The sequence below is a fragment of the Nycticebus coucang genome, chromosome X, assembly GCF_027406575.1.
Source record: "Nycticebus coucang isolate mNycCou1 chromosome X, mNycCou1.pri, whole genome shotgun sequence".
Classification (NCBI taxonomy): Eukaryota; Metazoa; Chordata; class Mammalia; order Primates; family Lorisidae; genus Nycticebus; species Nycticebus coucang.
The window spans coordinates 14183032-14204708 of record NC_069804.1 but is presented as its reverse complement, the minus strand read 5'-3'; the positions used below and the strand labels follow the sequence as shown (position 1 = coordinate 14204708).

Here is a 21677-nt window from a genome sequence, read left to right as displayed (position 1 = left end):
AGGCATATGGGTCTGGCGCCCTACTCCTTTGAGCCACAGGCACTGCCCCTTGCCAATTTTTTTTTTAAACCAGGTTTTATGTTGTAGAATATCCTACATTATGTATTTGGCTAGTTGTATTTTTATGGCAGTGTTTAGCTTACTCTTTTATCCTCTGTCTATATATAGTTTAACCTAAACTAATTAACCTAACCTAACTGTAACCTAATTAGACTGAGGTCCAATTTGAGGGAACAAGAATACTTCATGGGTTAGACTGTCTTTTAAAAATTTTTTTTGCACTGAAGCTGATTTTTGCCTATTTTCATTAGCACACAAACATACTAAAAGGTCATCATATGAACTGTAGAGTTGGCTTACAGTACTTCAATTTAATACTAAATGCTAAATACTTTCATTTAGATTTCACTTGTATAACTGTATCCACTAATATTTTTTGAGCACTTTCTATAAATCAGAATCTAAACTCACTGAATCTGAACATATTAAGGTAAGTATACTTGTTTGCCAAATAAGGAAACATCATAAAGTTTAAGTAATTTATTTAAGATTATACCATGAAGTGCTTTATATACAATTAAGTCTGATGTTCTAACGATTTATGGTTTAATATGATTTTTCTTCTTGTTTTGTGCTGTACCACAATTAGGATGCAAAAGTAAGTTAATTACTGGATACCAAAAATTTACATTGTTTTCCCACATTAAAATACAGTGTTTCCATTTAATTACAAAACTGTTGCTAGTAAAGACTGAAAGTTGACCTTTTTTATTTTGTGATGTGTAATATCAGCCACTTTGGAAAATTTTAAAATAATTTTTTTCTAGATATGCCTGCTTTCTTTGTTTTGCCCTCCTTTGACACTTCAACTATTGGTTGCTAGATAGGACAAAAATGCCTTTTGTCACAGAGCATTCTCTCTCTCTATGTGGCCTCTACTGGTGCCTCTGGTTGCCTTGGGGAGGTCTGGGAATGTGGTTGTTTCTGAAGGCTTACCAGGGGTAGGCAGTTAAGTAAAAATTCCAAGAAGATGTTTCTATAAATGCATGTGACAAAAAAAAAGAGCATGGAAAACATTAAGTGAAGAATTGTGGGAACTTGGGTACTGAGGGGGAGGGTCCTGCTTTTTATCTGGAAGAGGTTCTGAATTTTACCACTATGATAACGTGTCTTTCCTGTATGTAATTAAGTAGCAGTGATTTCATAAACTGCCAGTGGTATTGCATTGGGCTTGACTGCTTTTTGTGTTACAGCAAAGGTATCCAGGACATTGGTAGGTAATCAGTATGTGTTTAATAAATGCTGAAAACATTCTTCTGTGGTCTCCAATGTTTTGGGCACAAAACCCTAAATAACCACTAGCTGTCACTAGTAGAATGTACCTATGCACTAAATTGCTTTTTTTACTCTCTACAACGAGCATGTCCTTCCATGTCAATTTTTCACGTTCTCAAGACTCCCTGGATCTGCTTACCAGAGTCTCACATTTTCCCTCCACAGGAAGCTGAAACCCCACGTAGTGTTCTTGAAGAAATTGGACTGACATAACTCTCCTTCCTTGTTGATGACTTCTTGTGGCATTTCACACACTGTAGATGGTCACTGCCTTCATGTCCATGTTAGCTAATGGTGTAAGATGATGTCTTGTCAGTATTACTGTTTTGCTAAGCCGCTTCATTCAGGCCTACACAATTTTTTTTTAAAGGGAACTTTGGTTAATCGAGTGATAAATTAAGGGACTTAAAAATTAATTAGAATGGTGCAGAAAGCTACCTTTTCTGGATATTCTAAAGTTTATAGGTCAGTTTCTCTTAATCTAATTATGTGCATATATGAAAATGACACATCTATATATATGTAAAATCAAACAATCGGGCAATATGCATTTACTAATTACTGCAATTGACAAAGGAAACTGTTATTATAAGGTGAAACCTGGTTTTATGAAACCAAAGACTAGTGCAGCTTTTCAGTATATATAAGAATAAAGGGAATTGACATGTCACTTATCAAATGAATGGAAATTTAACTCTATTGAAACTTTAAAAAGAAACCCAAATTTATACCAAAGACTCCTATTGGAAACTACACAGCTTAAAACAAAGGGAATACAGATTATTTTAAATGACTAAATTGGAATGATGTGTTTTACACTAAAAATTTTTTCTTGGGCATTCTGAACCTGGGATGAGGTACAGAGATTGTTTCATAATGAGCACATAATTTTTAGGACCAAGGGACATTTGACTCCTGAAATGAACTTTTTGTGGTCATAATCATTTACTCAGATTGTTTTTGATGCCCCCCAAATAAAGTGGGAATATTAATTTACCAGGAATTCTTCATAACAGCATCTTACAGAAAATGTCATGTTCTCTTCACAGTATTGCCTGTAAAGTCGTCGTTTAAAGCACGAATGCTCCTAGGGTGCTTGTTAAAGCCAAATTTATTTTGCTTCCCTATTGCTTCCCTCTACTTAGAAGTGCTGCAAAGTACAGCAGCTTCCTTTATTTCCATGGCACTGCCTAGTTAGCAGAAGTCTTATAAAAATATAGAACACCTTTCATATAAAAAAGTGAGAGTTGAATGAGGTAAAATGGCATTAGTTGGCCCTATATTTTTTAAAGCTATACAATTGTTCAGCATCACCTTTTCTAAGTCCTTATACAAGGTACCTATCTAAACATGTGTTCATAGTTTATACTTTCACTTGTACATGCTGGGCTGGAGTAAGCTTTTTGTGATTATGACCAATATTCAGGCCACATAAGCACTGTCTTATCACATCACCAATTAGTTGTAATAAACGTTCAACGTACAAACACTGGAGTGTGTTTTTATCTCTCTTTCAAAGTTTGTCAAACTATAGAAAGTTGCTGAAGGAAAGAGTTTTAAATTTTTTTCAGTAAAATGTTGAAAATTCCCCTGCATTTGAATGTGGTGGTTGTTATAAGCACACACAAGATAAATGGTGGAAGAATCTAAGAAGTCTTCGTGTACTTCAAGTTCATTAAAAGATAACCTGGATTCCATGCTGCTGAGAGCTTATCTACACATTTATTTTCACTCAATAAATGCCGCTTTTAAAACCTTGATGCAATTGACTTTTTTACTCTTTTGAATGAACTACTCAGATTACTCTTAAGTAATCACAAGTTATTGCAAATTAGCTGGATTCCTCTCCCCCTGGCCCCCATGAACTAAAGGTGCTAGTACATGCAACAGAAATAAGACTAGTATTTACAGACTGTACTGCCCCAGTGTACAACAAATGAACACTTTAGTCACCATGTTAAGGGACTGCCTATTACTACAGATGGGAAATGCTACATTCCAAAACTGGGTATTTAAGAATGTGGGAAGGACTACCATCAAGTTGCTGGTCTACTAAAAAAAGAAGACATAATTTATAGGTTTAAAGAGCCTTGGATGTGTAGCTATTCACTGAAAACAGCCCAGTGGGTTTCTAACTGCAATGTAGAATTGGGATTTTTGAATCATAAATCACGATCAGGTAATATGTATAAAAACACATGGATAGGCTCAGCGTCTGTGGCTCAAGCAGCTAAGGCGCCAACCGCATACACCTGAGCTGACGGGTTTGAATCTAGCCCTGGCCCACCAAACAACAATGATGGCTGCAACAAAAAATAGCCGGGCGTTGTGGCGGGCGCCTGTAGTCCCAGCTACTTGGGAGGCTGAGGCAAGAGAATCACTTGAGCCCAGGAGTTGGAGGTTGCTGTGAGCTGTGAAGCCAGGGCAAAAACTTGAGGCTCTGTCTCAAAACAACAAACAAACAAAAAAAACATGGATGAATTTAGGTTCGGAATGGTTATTGATCATGATAATGAACCAGTCAGTGGTTCAAAAATGTCCTGCCCTCTCTCTCTACCACTGCCTATTAACATTTGAGGGAAAAGTCAGGGATATCTCAATTGTATTGAGGTCAATTGGTGTTTTCTTTGTTATCCAAGATTGATTAAAACTATTCAGCTCTGCATACCACATTTAATTGCCTATGTTTGACTGTATTTAGAAAAGTATTGAAAAATAGTTTACTTAATAATAAAATACTCAATTCTGCATTAGTGAATCCAGTAGATCCAGAAATTTTCAATCAATCATTTTTAGGGTAAAGCAGGAATTTAGAATCTAGAACAAATCAGATTTTTTAAGGTGAAATTATGAATCACATACTTCATTTCTTTTATTGACTACAGGTTGAAGAATTCTCATCTTTAACGGATGTCCATAGAAATCCCAATCTTTAAGAAAGTTTTTTCTGGCTCAGCGCCTGTGGCTCAAGCAGCTAAGGCGCCAGCCATGTACACCTGAGCTGGTGAGTTCGAATCCAGCCCAGGCCCGCCAAACAACAACGATGGCTGCAACCAAAAAATAGCCAGGCATTGTGGCAGGAGCCTGTAGTCCTAGCTACTTGGGAGGCAGAGGCAGGAGAATCGCTAGAGCCCAGGAGTTGGAGGTTGCTGTGAGCTGTGATGCCACAGCACTCTACCCAGAAAGACAGCTTGAAGCTGTCTCAAAAAAAATAATAATAATAAATTTTTTTCTGTTTCATTTTTGCTAACTTTTAAGTATTTACATCATTAAATCCTTACATTCCCAAATTTCAAATTGACAAATATCACATATTCTGAAATTCAAGATCTCAAGTATGTCCATGGAAAGAAAGTACATAAAATGTATAAGAAAGCTGAAGAGCGTCTTATTTGTGACCTGAAATCTAGGAATGATATTTTGCCTGAATCTTTTTCTACATTCAGTTTTATTCTCTGACCACTCTAGGATTTTTATACTAGAATTGCTTTACCACCAGGCATATTCAGTGGCAATGACTCGAATTGTCCTGGAAATGACAAAAGTAATTTTTACCCCATATAAAAAACTTTCTACCAAACTATTTTAAAAAGATACATCATGGCCGCTCCCAGCTAGAGGTACTGCAGATAGAAGGTAGGGGGAAAATTGATTCTAACCTTTAGTACTTTAAAACAGAAAATGAATTTTAAAGTGAAAAAGTATGGCCGGGTGTGGCAGCTCATGCCTGTAATCCTAGCACTCTGGGAGGCCGAGGCGGGTGGATTGCCGGAGCTCAGGGGTTGGAGACCAGCCTGACCAAGAGTGAGACCCCATCTCTACCAAAAATAGAAGGAAAAAATTAATTAAAAGCTATTCAGCTATTGCATGTAGAAAAATCCAATATATTATTAAGCGCATACAAGCTAGGTGCAGTGGTGCACACCTGTAGTCACAAATACTTGGGAGGGTGAGCCAGAAAGATCACTTGGGCCCAAGGGTTCAAGGCTATAGTGCACATGATTGCACCTGTGAATAGCCACTGTGCTTTAGCCTAGGTAACATAGTGAGATCCTGTGTCTTTAAAAAAACAATAGGGCAAACAAGAATCAATGTCCATTAAATACACAAACACAACATTTACCAAATTGGCAAAGATTAAAATAACAGTATTGTGGGAGAAGCAAAGTATATTAGCGATACAATAAATTTTCCAGTCTTTCAGAGGGCAATTTGCAAATAGTATTCATCTCCCTTGATGTAATTTATCCTTAGGAAATAGTCAGAAATGTGTGGAAATATTTAAGGAAATCCATGACAGGATTGTTTTTCAGTGCAGGATTCTTTTTTTTTTTGTAGAGACAGAGTCTCACTTTATCGCCTTCAGTGAGTGCCGTGGCGTCACACAGCTCACAGCAACCTCCAACTCCTGGGCTTATGCGATTCTCTTGCTTCAGCCTCCTGAGCAGCTGGGACTACAGGCGCCCACCACAATGCCTGACTATTTTTTTGTTGCAGTTTGGCCAGGGCCGAGTTTGAACCCACCACCCTCAGTATATGGGGCTGGTGCCCTACCCACTGAGCCACAGCACCGCCCTAGTGCAAGATTCTTTAATAGTGCAAAATTTAAAACTCACCATAGAAACTTACTAAATGCAGAATATAAATGTCTGAAGACAATAACTAAGAAAATGCCATGAAGGCTATGTTAACCAGTTCGATGAAAATATTTCAAATGGTATATAAAACCAGCACATTGTACCCCATGATTGTATTAATGTACACAGCTATGATTTAATAATAATAATAATAAAACTCACCAATAAGGATATGGTTAAATAAATTGGGAGATCCACAGTATGCAGTGAGTAAAAACAACAGGGCTCGAGGAAATACAACAATGTTTCCTGTGAAAAATAGCATACTCAACTGCAAGCCATATAGGATCTCTGTGTAAAAAATGTATACACACCCACAAGGCAAAAAAAAGACAAAAGCAATGCTCCAATGTGAAGAGGCTGTCTCTCAGGGCTACAATTACAAGTATTTTTAGGGTCGTTATTTATATTTTGTTTTCTAGGTTTTCTATTCCAAGCATACTTTGTGATTATCAGAGACCAGAAATATTTTTAAACAGGTTTTCAGGCTCTATAGGGTTGAGCCAGACTTGAGAACCCATTTGAACTCATAGCCTACTATCCAAGCATGTACAGCCATAATAAATGAGATATACAATCATTTAAGAACAAAACAGGTTTATTTGGATTTGGGACTCTGAGTAGTTCTGTCTCTACTACTTGACCTCCTGGGGCCATGGCTCCTGGACCTAGATGAGCTCTGGCTCCTGCTCCTGCTCCGGCTCCTGTGGCTCCTGCAGCTCTGGCTCTGGCTCTGGCTCCGGGTCCGGCTCCGGCTCCTCCTGCTGCCTCTGCCCCGGCTGCGGTCCCTTTTTCTTCCTCTATTTCGGGAACTGTGCCTTTCACGACTCTTTGATGTGTGTTTGTGAGATTTCTTCCCCCTGTGACTCCTTCTCCTTTTCCTCTCAGATTCCCCATTTCTCTTATAGGAACGGTCTGGACTGGGGCTTCTTCTCCTCCTTAGCCTGCCATAGTATTCATCATGGTGGCCCGTCCTCTCTCTCCTCTCCAAGTTCTTACCAAATGAGGAGCCAGTCCTATCTGGAGACAGGTAGATGTCTCTGTTAGCTTCCCAAAACTCATTATTGGGATTTCTGAACACATGAAGAAAGTTGCAGTGTTTTCCTCTTGGACACTGTTGTATTTCAAATAAACCTGCAATGGCATAGTGATGAAACAGCATTTATTATTGTGCATTTCAGAAGATGGTACTTTATCCTTTTTAGAAGGTACATTTCTGACGTTTAGATATGCTATAACTATTTCCCACTGTGTGTTATTTATATGGGGCTTAGATAAATTGATGTTATAATTTTGTTCCCAGAATTTCAGAAGTGCTCTAACAAATTGCACACTGAAAGGCAACAATTCAAAAGTTTTAATTAACCAGAATATCCTGTGACCCTACTGGATTATGGTGCAGAGTGCAATTGAACACGGTAACCACATTATCTTTCTAGAGTTTTACCATCCCTTTGATTGCTAATTTACACCTCTAATCAACACTGAAGAGCCAGCCCTTGGAGTTCCTATGCTCAAGTGATTTGAGGGCATGGTGGTAGCAGGACAGAACCAATGGTCGAAACAGATGGCCCATTATAGGTGGAAAAACCTGATATTTTCTTTATATTTTTTGAATAAGATGATAAATATTGGCCTAATGCCTTAAATTTACCAAGTGCTTTTAATACGGAAGAGTCTTATCAAAGGTGAAATCTAATTCAACAAATTTGAGATCTTTTAGGGTTTTCAAACTTTTTCAAAAAAAAAAAATCCCCCAAATATGCATAACAGTTAAAAGTAAAATACCACAGTACCACATCCTATATCCAAAAACTAAAACTGGATCAGAGAGCTAAATGTATGAGAAACTATAACTCTGAAGAAAACATAAGTAAATTTTCATGACACTGGGCTAAGCAATGCCATCCTAGATGTGATATACCAAAAGCACAAGCAAAATAAAACAAAAAGGTAAATTGGACTTCATCAAAATTTAAACCTTGCACTGCAAAGGACAGAAAGTGACAAGACAACCCACAAAAGGAGAAAATATTTGCAGGTCTTGTTTGTCATGAGGTCTTTTTTTTTTTTTTTTTTTTAGTAGAGACAGGGTCTTACTCTTGGTCAAGCTAGTCTTGAACTCCTGAGCTCAAGCAATCTACCCGCCTCAGCTTCCCAGAGTGCTGGGATTACACCCGTCCTGCATGAGGTCCTTGTATGGAGCACATATTATATCAAGAACTCTCATGACTCGATAAAAAGACAATTTAAGAACTGGGCAAATGATATGAATAGACATCTCTCCAAAGAAGATATACAAATAGCCAAAAATGAGGATATGTACAGATGCTGATAAGCTGCTAAAGAAGTTAACATAGCTGTTATTTTCTTTTTAAAAAATGAGGGCAGGTGCAGTGGCTCACGCCTGTAATCCTCAAACTCTGGGAGGTGGAGGTGGGTGGATCGCTTGAAGTCAGGAGTTCAAGATCAGCCTGAGCAAAGTGAGATGCTATCTTTACTAAAAATAGAAAAATTAGGCTCAGCACCTATAGTACAGTGGTTATGGCGCTGGCCACATGCACCAAGGTTGGTGGGTTCGAGCCTGGCCCAGATCAGCTAAACAACAATGACAACTGCAACAACAACAAAAAAAAAAAAAAAAGAAAGAAAGAAAGAAAGAAAAAGAAAAATTAGCTGGGCATGGTAGCACACACCTGTAGCCCCAGCTAATCAGGAGGCTGAGGCAAGAGAATGGCTGGAACCCAGGAGTTTGAGGTTGCTGTGAGCTAAGCTGAGGCCCTGGCACTCTAGCCATGTCAGAGCATGTCTCAAAAAAAAAAAAAAAAAGAAAAGAAATAGTCTCCCACTTTGAGGAAGCAAAGTCATACTCAGAAGCACCTCCCCGAAATCACATTGACAGGAACTGATAAAAGTTACTGCTTTTATGGAGAAAATGACTCCCTTTCCTCCCTCATCCCCCAAGTTTAACTCTAAGGTATAATAGTTCTGATTTTTTTAAGCAGGAATCCTAAGATCTTTTAAAATGACAACACCCATGAAAACACAGCTGCCAAAGAGTTTATAAATTATGTATTTTTTTAATAATTTTTAATATTTTTTTTCAGCAGATAAGCACAGAGGAGAAAAAAAAACACAAGTAAAGGCTAAGATAGGTGCTCCACTGAGGCATTCAGAGGTTCTTTTTTCACCTAGGGAACTTCCAGAACAGTTTGGCTAAGCCCAGTGATAGAAATCAGGAACTAACCAGGCCTTCAATGCTGCTGGCTACTCTCTGCACAGGACTGAATCATTTCCTGATTTTACTGCCACTGTCCAGTGATTCAGACAGACTTGAATTGCACACTTAACTGGTCCAAAGCCTATGGTCAGCCTCTACTGCACAAAAGCATGCATTTCAAGTAAGGCAGGAAGTGCTATAGATAAGGTCATGTAGGTGGCAATGATGACAGAAGATTCATTAGAAATAAAGGCAGAAAGAAAGAAACAAACATAGGTCAAGTGAGAAGAGCCCAGGAATAGAAAACACTCTGACTCTGCAATAAGGAAATAAGTGGCATCTTCCTATAGATGCCACTTCTCAGGCTTCCTGAACTGTCAGACACAGAGTTCAGGACTGAGGATCAAAAGACTGGAATTCTAACCCTGACTCTGTCACTGATGTGTTGTGACCTCAGTCACTCATCCATAAAGTATACCCATAAAGTTGGTTACAGATCTAAACTGTGGTGTTCTTTCTATAAAGATCTCTGCTTGTCTTCTGTGTGAGGCAAAAGCTATGCTTTACTCCTTTAAAAGACTGCTTTTTCTTGAAGAATATCCCTTTATGTAAACAGTGGAACGATTGGGGAAAAACTCAATCGCATTATTTTACCACAAATCGCCATTTTCCACCGGGTCACTGGGCAGAATTCGCACTGAAGCTGTCGTCCTGCATACCATCGTCCATTAAAAAGAGAAAAGGCGGTTTGGCATTCTTCTTCCCTGTAAACCAACAAGCAAACGATGCACTTTGTAGTAACTTCCTAATATGCAGGTTAACCCTATTATTAATTTATTATAGGACCACCAAGTTCATAGGGAGTCCTCATTTGAGTATTCAAGCTCCCAGATCTCACAGTTTATTTAGGAACCCTTTTTACTAACTCTGAGGAGATTTGATGTGTGGAAATTAGTTTGAATCAAAGCTTCTTAATCTAAAAGATTGGACCGTTAAAAATACAGACGTGTCTTCCATTGTTAGAGGCTAGGATTGCTATTCTTACTACAACGGTTAACCCATTAGCCATGGTACAGCTTAGGCAAATGGCAGGACAAGCAGGAATGATTCAGTAACTGCTCTCTGAGCTGGTCAGATACACACGAGGGTTTAATCTCTGGGGGCTTTAATCTCTGGTTCTTTCAATTTATACTTTTATATCTTCTATCCTACCCCTTTTCAACTGTGTTTTAATTATCAAAATTATATGAGTAATAATATAACCACACTGTAAAAGATTCAAACTATGTAAATGTATAAAGAATGGAATACGAACGCACTATCTTCAAATCCCTTCTATATTTCTCTTCATATTTACATTTTTTCAAAATACCATACATATGAAAACTATATATTCAGTGGAAAAATTCCAGACATCAACAGAAAAAAAAAAGCCAGGCTGTGACATAATACTTACGACTGGTACTGAACATACACGTTGCCCCTGAGGTGAGGCTCCAGGTTGCAGCTGACCTAAGGAGCAATGAAGAATGCTGTCATAAAAGACTCCGGAAAAGTAATCAGTCGCCTCTCAAATGCACTCTGTTTAGGCCAACACTCTCCAGAGTAGTTACCAATCAAAGATTCCAAAATAGGGGTACCAGCCCACCCTCGCATCTATTTGAGGCACACTTCAGCATACAGAAGTACTGAAGCCTTAATCATCTCATCTCTATTAACCCAGGTCTGCTTTTTTCTCACAAATATGAAATGTTTCACGCTGCATGAAAATACACAGAATGTCGATCTGTATAGATACTACACTGATCTAACACTAGCATTTTCTGTTTTTGACTGAAAATGTTTAAATAAGTAAAACATTAAAGACCCAGTTGAAGCACTTCCATCCTAGTCTTCACTCACCTCCCTTACACAGGTGAGCACTATCCAGATACTAGATGGAGCCTTCACAGCCCAAACACACACGTACGGACACATATACAGAGACCTACAGATGCAAATATGGACACACATACAGGCATATACGCATGTATTATATGCATGCCCCAAACATATATGTACCCTGCATATAAATGTGTATCTATCCTGCATACTAATGGTTAGCTTTTATCTTTGAAATGAATGAATACTTTCATGAATTTGTTCCAGAGTATTGTTATTAGAGTATTTTAAAAGGGGGCAGGATCCATACTCCATGGGAGTTTGTATCACATCCTCAGAACAAATAAAAGGCCTCACGAGTCCATGTCGGCGTGCAGGGGACCTTAGAAATCATTTAATCCACTGGTTCCCAAAGACTCATTAATGTTCCATGATGAATTTGATGTTCTGACAATTTTCCCACTAAATCTATTAACTAGGTTTCGGGTGTGACTGCCAGTGTGACCAGCGCAAGCTTGGCCGATGGACTTCCATGCAAATTTGTTTGCGGTGAGTGTATGCAGCTAATTCTAGTCTGAAGTTTCGAAAGCAGCTGGGCTACGATGCTACCCCTTCGCAGAAGCAGTACAATCCTGGACTCTGATGTGATCCAGCCCCTTCATTTTTAGGATAAGGTAAAGGGATGAAGAGGTATTACGTGCCATCTTCCAGAGCCCAGGGCTAGTCAAACCGCACTGCCTCCTCGGCCAGCGCCGCCAACCTGGATTGTGTGGTTGTGGCTGGGCATTTCCACGGCAGTGGCTATTGCTTGTGCTGAGTAGTGCAAAGACAGGAAGGCATGTGCCACAGAGGAAAAAAGGTAAAGAGGAAAAGAAATTTAAAAAGAATTTTTAAAAATCTTGAATTTGGTTGCTGAAAGTATAGCCTTGAATTTCATGAATATCTGTTTCTTGGGTATTTTAACTCTCCACTGTCATTTCCAACTAGCAGAAAAAAACACACAGATTTCCTCTTGTTTTTTCCCAAATTATGGGACATTTTTCCTGCCCTAGCATAGAATCATTCAGGTTCGGATCTGACAAAATCATAGACAAGGTAAGAAGCTTCACTATGTTAAGCTTCAATGAACAGGTCCTGGGAACAGCAGGGATTATAGCTGGCTTTACCCTTCTTACCTTACGGAATATTTTAAGGTAAGTATGGGTTATCTGAATGCCTTTTTAACCCAGTATGCTGCATCACAAACCATGGTTTTTGGGATACAATGTTCAGTACTGAAACTATCCAACAAATAAAAATAAGGTTAAAAAAAAAAAAGGAATCCAGATTTATGTTCTTGTGTAACTCCAGAAGAAAGAACGTGCACCTTGGGTGAACACAACAGACTCAGTGAGTGGAGTTGTCACAGTGTGTACACCACAGCTCCAGGTGAGATGCCTTCTACAGAAGAAGGAAAAGAACGCACCATCCATCACATGCAGCTTCTAAGTAAAGGCTTAGAGGCTATGTACAGAGGACCTGCTATAGAGAATTCATTTGATGAGAAAGAGCTGGAACCCAAAGGTACCAAATAAATCAAAGCTCCTTTTCAATCTAGACCCTAGCATTCAGGAAATACCATACTAACCCATGTTTATGATTTTATGTGGTATCCATATGACATTGCCAATAGGGTTGGGGGTGTGGAAAGGGAGAGAGAGTGAAGTCACATTTCTGAGTGCCTGATTTCCCAGCTCTGGCCATTGCACATGGTACCACCCAAGTGGCCTATGTCCTGGGTCTCTCATGCCACTGAGTACTGAAGGGTGAAGCAAACCAGTCCCCTCCTCCATGCACATGCCCACCTTGAACTGAATGACTTTCCCCACATTCTTAAACTCGGGGAGCACATCATCATAGAAATCTAGGAACTGCTGGTAGGTTTCCTCTTCACTGTACTCCAGGCTTGCATCAGGGTCGTAGTCATCTCTCCTGCACTGTTCCATTCCAAATGTTGTAAACATGCTTTTAATAAGAAGGGTGGGACTTGATGTTGGAAAATTATGTTTACGTGAACACCTGCATATGAAAGAAAACCTTAAATACACTAGTCGAATAGTTAAAAATTATGCATAAAAGATTTGCTTTAAACTTTGAGACAAAGACTCAAGTAACTTAGTTGTTTTGACTTAACTGCAAGATTAAAAAAATCCCATTCAGATGCCAAGTTTCAGTACTTAAGAAAACTGTTTTAAGACTGACCAATATATTGGCTCTCATTAAAATGTCAAGTTGAGAATGATTTCTAAGTTCACATGTCATTCAGTTGCCTTTGAATGAAGTTCAGGAAGCCTTATACAGGGTGTCTGTAAAGTCTGTGTGCAATTTAAAATAGTTGACCATTTTATAGTTTATATGCTGAACCACAGGGAAAAGGAAGGTCCACTGGCATGATAGGATATAGTGAGAAGACCCAAAGATGCCACACATGGGACTCCTGAGAGGAAGACGACAAGTAACAATCCAGTCAATCCTGGTTCTGTGCAATCTTCAATGAACTCACATTCTTAGAGAATAGGATCATCTAAGAATTTCCAATTAGTGGAGTATATCAGTCCCATCTATATATAGCATTTTATAGTTTTCACATGGCACTTTTACATTTTTTTCCCTCTAATCCTTGTAACCTGTTTGTTAGGACAGTTGGTGCTGGTATTTTTCCCACTTTGCAAAGAAGGAAGCTGAGGCCTTGAGAAGCCACACTTGCCCAAGTCAGGCTGGGAAGAGATGGATCCAAGAAATCTGCATTAGCCTACCATCTGATGCCTCTTCATTATAGGGTATAATACATATACTTTAGTTGGTTATTAAATGAAGGTTGATAACCATTATGAGGAACAATTTTCTTTTCATTGTATAATCTGGACCTAGGCTAACCTGGCTAGGTTGTGCCTGGGTAATGTTTCAAAAACCCTTTGTACGAGTTTACTTTCTTATTTATTTCCTTCTCCTAAAATAAAATGAGAAAAAAACATACAGTTCAAGGTTCCAAATAAATGAATTTTCATGGTTAGGTTTCTAGTTAAAAATTGGTAAGACAAATTTTTTAAGAAAAAAATCCACAGAACTTAAGGAGAAAGAAAGTTTGAGAATAGGGCATGTGTTGGAAAAAAAAAAACCCATGGCCCTGAAATGACTAAATGTTTAACATACTCACTTTCCATGTCTATAATATACAGATAAGCACCTATTAAGATCATGCATATGGGATGCCAGCATATACTGTGGCCAGCTCAGAAATGTTCAATGTTCATTAATGTGAAATTCTGTATTTTCTAAATAAACTCTTAGATTATTCGATTAGAGAACTTGTAATTAGCTCCATCTTCCCAACTACCAATAAAGAGTGAGGATTCAATCTGGCTGGCAATATTAGCCAGCAAACCAAAATTTTACAAATATGAAGCACACACAGAATAAAATGACCAAGTTATCAAGGTTAAAATTTTGCTTATGGGATTCTTAAATATGAATGAACTTGGCCCTAGATCCCGGTGTGTCAAATGAGCATTTGTCAGCTTTGGAATAGAGCCCATGTCACTGTCTAGGGAAAAACCCCACTTGGCCTGGAGATCATCCTTATAATTTGAGTGTATTCAAAAGGCCAGCCCTACAGCTTCTACTGAAAAGTCAGCTAAAAGAAATGATATTTAAGCTTAGACAGTCTAAAACTGTAGTACCAAGACTGTGTGGGTCTCAGAATTATCTGAAAAGAACTGAGGCTTTGTAGTCTTGCCCCAAACTATCTGACCAGACCTCAAGGGGTAGGAACCCATATTCTCAACGTAGTTCCCTACCTAGTCCTGAAGATTGGCTGTGTTTGGGAGCCACTGATCTAGACATACTAGTTACCTATTACTCTAATACTTGAATCAAATCAGACTGCTACAAAAACACATAGATTTTACCTTAGAGTATAGAACAAGGATGGCCAATAAATGGTGCAGGTATCCAAATGCCCCCTGAAGAGTAGCTAATTGACTCCTTCTCTTTGTCCTCCTCTCGAGGGAACACTCCTGGTACTCACTACCTTTGTTCTACATAGAATCCCCATATTGCACGCTAAAGTCAGGCCATGATCGTTTATACAAGATCATTGTTCATAACATTCTTGGGAAAATTACCTCTGTGACTGTCACAAAACATCAATCAAAATTATTATCCACCTTCCTATTTAATGTCTTTATACAATGTTCCATGGGAGAAACCTTTAAAATATAGTGCCAGGAAAATCTTTTGTCTTTCTAGAGATATCACTCATTTTTCCTTTTTGAGAAGAAATATAGCTTGTTATCTGCATGGAATGCATTAAAATTCAGAGTCAAAAGAACTGCACATTCACAATAACTCACTTTCTCTTCCTTTGCTTGCTTTCGATTTCTTCTACTTTATTTAATGCAGTAGACTGTTAGCCTTCTTCAAATCACTTTTAGAAGTAGGTGAGATATAAATAGATACTCAGACAAAGAAGTCTTACTTTCCATTGGTAATTATGATTTTTTGGGGGAGAAAGTATAACTTTCCTCAAAGCTGTGATTCCAAGAAATACTAATTCCAGAAAGGCTCTAGAATTGAACTCTGTATTAACTACAAAAATAAATAAGCAAGGAAATGCCTATGTTATGGAGTGTTTCTCTGATGACTTGACAAACTTAACAACAGAACAGCATAGCTGTATCATCTAGAGCAAGTCACCAAGACTCTCCATAAAAGGGGAACAGAACGGCACACTTGTCTGAAGGGATGGTGATAGATTTCCTAACTGCTGATTTCACAGAATCTTATGTCATAACTTATCACTTGAATAATGAAACTACCCAAATTGCTCTCATAGTATGATATAGTTGTGATGGTGAAATTTCAAATGCCTGGGAAAACAGTAAGAAATAGTCCTGAACTAATTTGGCCACTGTCCATATTTCCTTGAAATGACTCTTGGAGATGGAGTCTGAGAGCCTGATGGGCCATTCCCCTTCCCTCAAGGAAGTGCCTGTCCAAGTTCTTAAAACAGGTTAGAACATTTCCCCTTCACTCTCTTATGCCCAACAGAAGAATTCAGAATCAGGCTACCACAAGTCTTAAATTTCAAGGAAATGTTAGACACATATCATACATGAGGGATCCACAGCTGGAAAAACTTAAATGCAAAATTATACTGAGTCTCAGTTGTCCCTGAAAGGTAGTTCCTGGTACATTTTTGTTTGGTGGTGAGTGTTTTACCAATCAATTAATTACTGCTTCTTACTGAGATTAAACAAACATTTAAGAAGCACTTCAGGTACCAAAGGGAATAAAATTTCCCTCTTTCCCTTAGTTGTCAGTCTCAAGAGGAGACTTTCTACTAGTTACCAGATCCTGCAAATCCTTTCACAGATACTCTGGGCATCTACAATCCAAGCTACAAAATACAAAAGGAGATAAATACTCTCCATTAGTGGCTCTCAATACTGTAGCACATTAGAAACACCTGAAGACATTTCGAAACTAAGACTGCCGAAGTCCCTGACATTCTCATTTATTTAATTTGAGGTGGGACACAATTTTCTTTTAAGTTTTCTAGATGATTCTAATGTGAAGCCAGAGTTGACAACCACTGTTCTCTAAAAACAAAGAAATAGTATAGGTCGGGCGTAGTGACTCATACCTGTAATCCTAGCACTCTGGGAGATCGAGGCAGGGGGATTGCCTGAGCTCAGGAGTTTGAGACCAACCTGAGAAAAAGCAAGACCCTGTCTCTACTAAAATAGAAAAACTAGCCGGGCAGGCGCTGTGGCAGGCACCTGTAGTCCTAGTTACTAGGGAGGCTAAGGCAGGAGGATTGCCTGAGACCAGGATATTGAGGCTGCTGTGAGCTATGACACCACCACACTCTACACAGGTTGACAGAGTGAGACTGTCTCAAAAAAAAAAAAAAATAGCGTGAAGGTGTGAATTAAAAAAGGAAGAGAGAGAAGACTATATTTTCTTTCTTTCTTTTTTTTTTTTTGTAGAGAGAGTCTCACTTTACCGCCCTCGGTAGAGTGCCATGACATCACAGGACTCACAGCAACTTCTAGCTCTTGGGCTTAGATGATTCTCTTGCCTCAGCCTCCCGAGTAGCTGGGACTACAGGCGCCCCCCACAACGCCTGGCTATTTTTTTGTTGCAGTTTGGCTGGGGCCGGGTTTGAACCCACCACCTTTGGTATATGGGGCTGGCGCTCTACTCACTGAGCCACAGGTGCTGCCCGAGAAGACTATATTTTCAAAGAAGGAAAAAAACAGCATGGATAATTTTGTGAATTAAATAAACCTGACAGACGCCATATGGTTTTTCATTAAATACATATGAATTTTCTTATTTATATCCCTTTTTAGGATTAATCGGATATTAAGATTATGATTACGTCTTCTCTTCTGCAGAATATACCGTCACAATTAGCTTTTGCCTCAGATGGATTCATTTACCATTAGGAATTATTTACCTACTTTAAGTCATTTATTCATGAACAAACCATGTTATAAAAATCACCATTTCCGGGCGACGCCTGTGGCTCAGTGAGTAGGGTGCCGGCCTCACGTACGAGATGGCAGGTTCAAACCCAGCTCCGGCCAAAAAAAAAAAAAAAAAAAATCACCATTACCTGGTATATATTAGGTGTTCAAATATTTGTTAGGTGACTAAAGAGATCAACACAAGGTTTCTACCTGAGGGTCCTATTTAAAAAACATTGATCCAAAAGAGGCAGGAACAAGAGTGCCTCAGAGAATAATGACAACAATAACAATAATAAAAATACCAGCAAACCAGACAGCATTCACCATGCACCCACCCGCATTCTAGAGGCTTCCTAGGCATTGGCTCACTTCAGCCTCATAGCTCTCTCAGGAAGGTGACACTATGTTTAAACCCATTTCAAAAAGGAGAGAATTGAGACACACAGAGCTTAAATAACTTTCTCCAAGTGGCAGCCATTGAAAGTGGATTTTGAACCCAGGGGTGTGTTCCTGGGTCTGCACACACTGACAATGGCAATTAAAGTGCTTTTCCTCTACTCACTGGGATCCTGTCTTTCACAGATTATCTCTTTACACATGCCAAGTTTTAAAAGCCTGTTTTGGGCACAATGTGTGAGACTCAAAAAAGAAAGCCAGGCTGCTCCAATCTCTCTAAATAGATGACTTCCCATCTCAGTTAGCCACCGTGGACTAACGTAAGCACAGGAAGAAGACTTAAGCAAAAGGTCTTCCTGAAGCCGCGGAATGCCAAGGAAGAGAACTAGACTAAGCACACTCAGGGGACGGGGATGGAGGAAACAAGGATGGCAGAAGCAGAGGAAGACCAGCCGGGGAAATGGAGAAGCAACACAGACACAGCAGATGCCTGATGACAAACATTCCAAACTAAAGCCCCAAAGGAAAACTCAAAGACCTCAACATTTTGAATCACTTCATTCTGACATGATAAAACAAAGTCAGTTACCTATCTCCAAATCTGCAAGCTCCTGTTTTACTGTAGAATGGACAATTAGCTCGATCCTTCTCCATTATTCTTAAATCCATGGGTGGTTCTGGGTTTTGCCATGTAGCACCATTTTCCAACTGTTGAAAATAACCATACCTTTACTGGTAGTGTAAAAACCCATGAAAGATTAAATGTTTTAAAATGTATTACAATCTTTTCCTGAAAAGTAAAACAGTTTCATTTAAGAATATAAACATTTTAGTTGTAATAGGCAATAATGACTTTATAAACAACTATCCTGGGACATGAGCTCTATTATCTCTTGGCTCCCAGTCACTTTCTTTTATTGGCATCACTACTGCTACCAGGGAAGTCACCAAGGTCTCCAACCATTCTCTAAAGGGTCTGAAGACTTATTAGGGAACCACTACAGACAGAAATAGAAGTTACTCTGAATCGAGGTAAACCATCCATTGGGGTTTGTGATGTTGCTGACACACACTGTAAGGGCTCTGGACAAGTAGTCCATGGGGGTCCACACCATTTGTTTCTGTTCTTCGATAAACTTTTGTTACTGTTATTGCATAAATAGAAGAGCCACAGGCCGGGCACAGTGTTTGACGCCTGTAATCTGGGAGGCCGAGGTGGGAGGATTGCTTGAAATTAGGAGTTGGAGACCAGCCTGAGCAAAAGCAAGACCCTGTCTCTACCAAAAATGGGAAAAATTAGCCGAGTGTGGTAGAGCACACCCTGTAGTCCCAGCTACTCAGAAGGCTGGGGCAGGAGGATTGCTTAATTAAGCCTAGGAGTTTAATGTTTCAGTGAGCTCTGATGATGTCACTGCATTCCAGGTGACAGAGACTCTGTCTCAAAAATAAATAAATAAGTAAGAGCCACAAAAATGATTCCAGATATCCAGACATGAACTAAATAGCCTATCACAAAACTACCATTATTGGGAAAAATTGTTTCTAAAGGAACAATAATTGGTCTCAAATTCTTAATGAAAGGTTTTGAAAATACCTCATTTTCAGCCTGATCCAGCATCTTCTGCACGGCTTCCTACAAATGGTGCAAACATAAGACTAATGAAAACCTAAAAGTCAGGTAAGTCACATCTGGTTTCTATGGTTAAGAATCCCATGTGTAACAATTAAAACATACACATGTGTGAGTGCACACTTCAGGTTCTAGTTTTCCTTCAAAGCATAGATCTTCTGAAAAGCTTTCAAAGAATATATAGCTGAGACTTTCTATTCAAATAAAACATTTAATAAATCACATTGCAGAATACTTAAAACAATCTTATAATAATTTCATTAATGGTAATATTTAGCATAGATGAGCATACATGTATTACCACATTCTGGTTTTTAAGAGCAGGTATTCATGAATATAAAACACAATGCTAGCTGCAACATCAAAAACATTTAACAGAAGCTAAATATGACATAACTAGTAGTAATTAGCATTTAGGAGAAATTTCAAACTTTTCAATAAGGCAAAGGAAGTTCTGTAATACCCCAGTAAGTTTCTACCTAATTAGCATTTGAACAAGTTTTAAATTATGTTCCACAGACTTCTTTTCCCCAGGTCCTTAAAGCATTACATAAGACTCATATGTCTGACTGCTTACTTGATAACTCTACCTTGCCATGTAGAATCCTCAGTAACTTAATGTGCTCAAAACCCTCCCCTGTCCTGACCCACCTAAACACCCCTCTCATTCAATAGTGCTGCCATTTGTCTGTCTGTTCAATCTAAAATCCTGAAAATATGACTTGAATCCCCCTTCCCTTCTTTCTCATCCCTCCCAATCTACTAGCTGGAATCCCACTAAGTCTGCCTCCACATACCCCCAATCCATGACTTTTTATTAAGAAGCACTACCCTCATCCAAACCACTATCATCGCCTGCCTGGAACCACAGCCTTCTGACTGGTCACAGTATTTCTGCTCTGGCCTCCTTGGTCACTGCTCCCCATTTCCCATTCTCCATAGAAAAGTTACAATTCATCTGTTAAGGGTTAAGATATAGGGGAACATGGGGGCTTATGCCTATAATCCTAGCATTTTTGGAGGCCAAGGTAGGAGGATCACTTTAGGGCAGGAGACCAGCCTGAGCAACAATAGTGAGACTCTGTCTCTACAAAATATAGAAAAATTAGCCAGGCATGGTAGTGTGCCTATAGTTACTGCCTGAAGTTACTCTAGAGGCTGAGGCAGAAGGATCACTTGAGTTCAGGAGTTTGTGTTTGCCGTGAGTTATGATGATGATGCCACTACACTCTAGCCTGGGCAACAGAGTGAAACCCTGTCTCAAAACAAACAAAAAAGTAAAGCCATAAATAAGATGAGGTTACTTCTGTCTTAAAAACCCTTCAATGGGCCAGGCAATGGCTCATGCCTTTAATCCTAGCACTCTTGAGAGGGCAAGGCAGAAGAATCTCTCTTGAGCCTAGGAGTTTGAGACCAGCTTAAGCAAGAGTGAGACTCTATCTCTACTAAAAATAGAAAAAAATTAGCTGGGCATCATGGTAGGCACCTGTAGTCCCAGCCACTTGGGAGGCTAAGGGAGGAAGATCACTTGAACTCAGGAGCTTGAGGTTGCTGTGAGCTAGGTTGATGCGATGGCACTCTAGCTTGGGCAAGAAAGTGAGACTCTGCCTCAAACCCCTGACCCCCCCCAAAAACAAAGAACAACCTTCAATGGCTTCCCATGACATGTAACATAAAATCCAAACTCCTCCTTCAAATGCAGGAGCCCCTGTACCATCTGACACTGGCCCCCTGACCCTGGCCCTTCCCTAACCTCCTCCCCTATCCCTCTCCTTCGGTCTCTGTTTCAAGGACTCTGGCCTTCTTTCAGCCTCTGGGTTTCAGGCTTCTTCTCTCTGAGATCTCTGCACTCAGGTGTCAACTCAAATATCAATTCCTCAGAGATTTCCTTGACTAGACAGTTGAAAAAAGTACTTCTCTATCCGTATTACTCTATCACCTTATCTGCTTAATATATTATCTTATAACATTTTAAATGATTTGTTTTTGCTCCCTTATTGCCTGACACTCCTATCTAAAAAAATAACTCAATGAGAGCAGGGACCTGCGTTTTCACTGTTCTA

The 21677-nt window shown here is 39.2% G+C and overlaps 2 protein-coding genes across 6 annotated transcripts in view; one reads left to right on the top strand and one right to left on the bottom strand.

Moving 5' to 3' along the window:
* The window catches only part of AP1S2 (adaptor related protein complex 1 subunit sigma 2), a 30216-nt gene extending 27394 nt beyond the window's left edge, over positions 1–2822 (top strand). The window contains exon 6 of one of the 2 annotated variants that reach the window (XR_008377658.1): positions 1501–1623. Coding sequence is in view for 1 of the 2 variants with exons in the window: in XM_053580395.1 (XP_053436370.1) it covers positions 1501–1548 (48 nt within the window). In the remaining variant the exon portion in view is untranslated. Of the gene's footprint in view, positions 1–1500 lie in introns of both variants that reach the window. The other variant, XM_053580395.1, reaches the window with a different exon arrangement.
* A 3730-nt stretch (positions 2823–6552) lies between these two features.
* Positions 6553–21677, bottom strand: part of ZRSR2 (zinc finger CCCH-type, RNA binding motif and serine/arginine rich 2) — a 35105-nt gene continuing 19980 nt past the window's right edge. For all 4 annotated transcript variants that reach the window (XM_053580382.1, XM_053580383.1, XM_053580384.1 and 1 more), the window contains 6 exons: positions 19579–19617; positions 18574–18692; positions 12918–13131; positions 10649–10704; positions 9847–9956; positions 6553–7106 (listed from right to left, as the gene is read on the bottom strand). In XM_053580382.1, coding sequence (XP_053436357.1) covers positions 6571–7106; positions 9847–9956; positions 10649–10704; positions 12918–13131; positions 18574–18692; positions 19579–19617 — 1074 coding nt within the window. In that variant the 3' untranslated portion in view covers positions 6553–6570. The remainder of the gene's footprint in view (positions 7107–9846; positions 9957–10648; positions 10705–12917; positions 13132–18573; positions 18693–19578; positions 19618–21677) is intronic.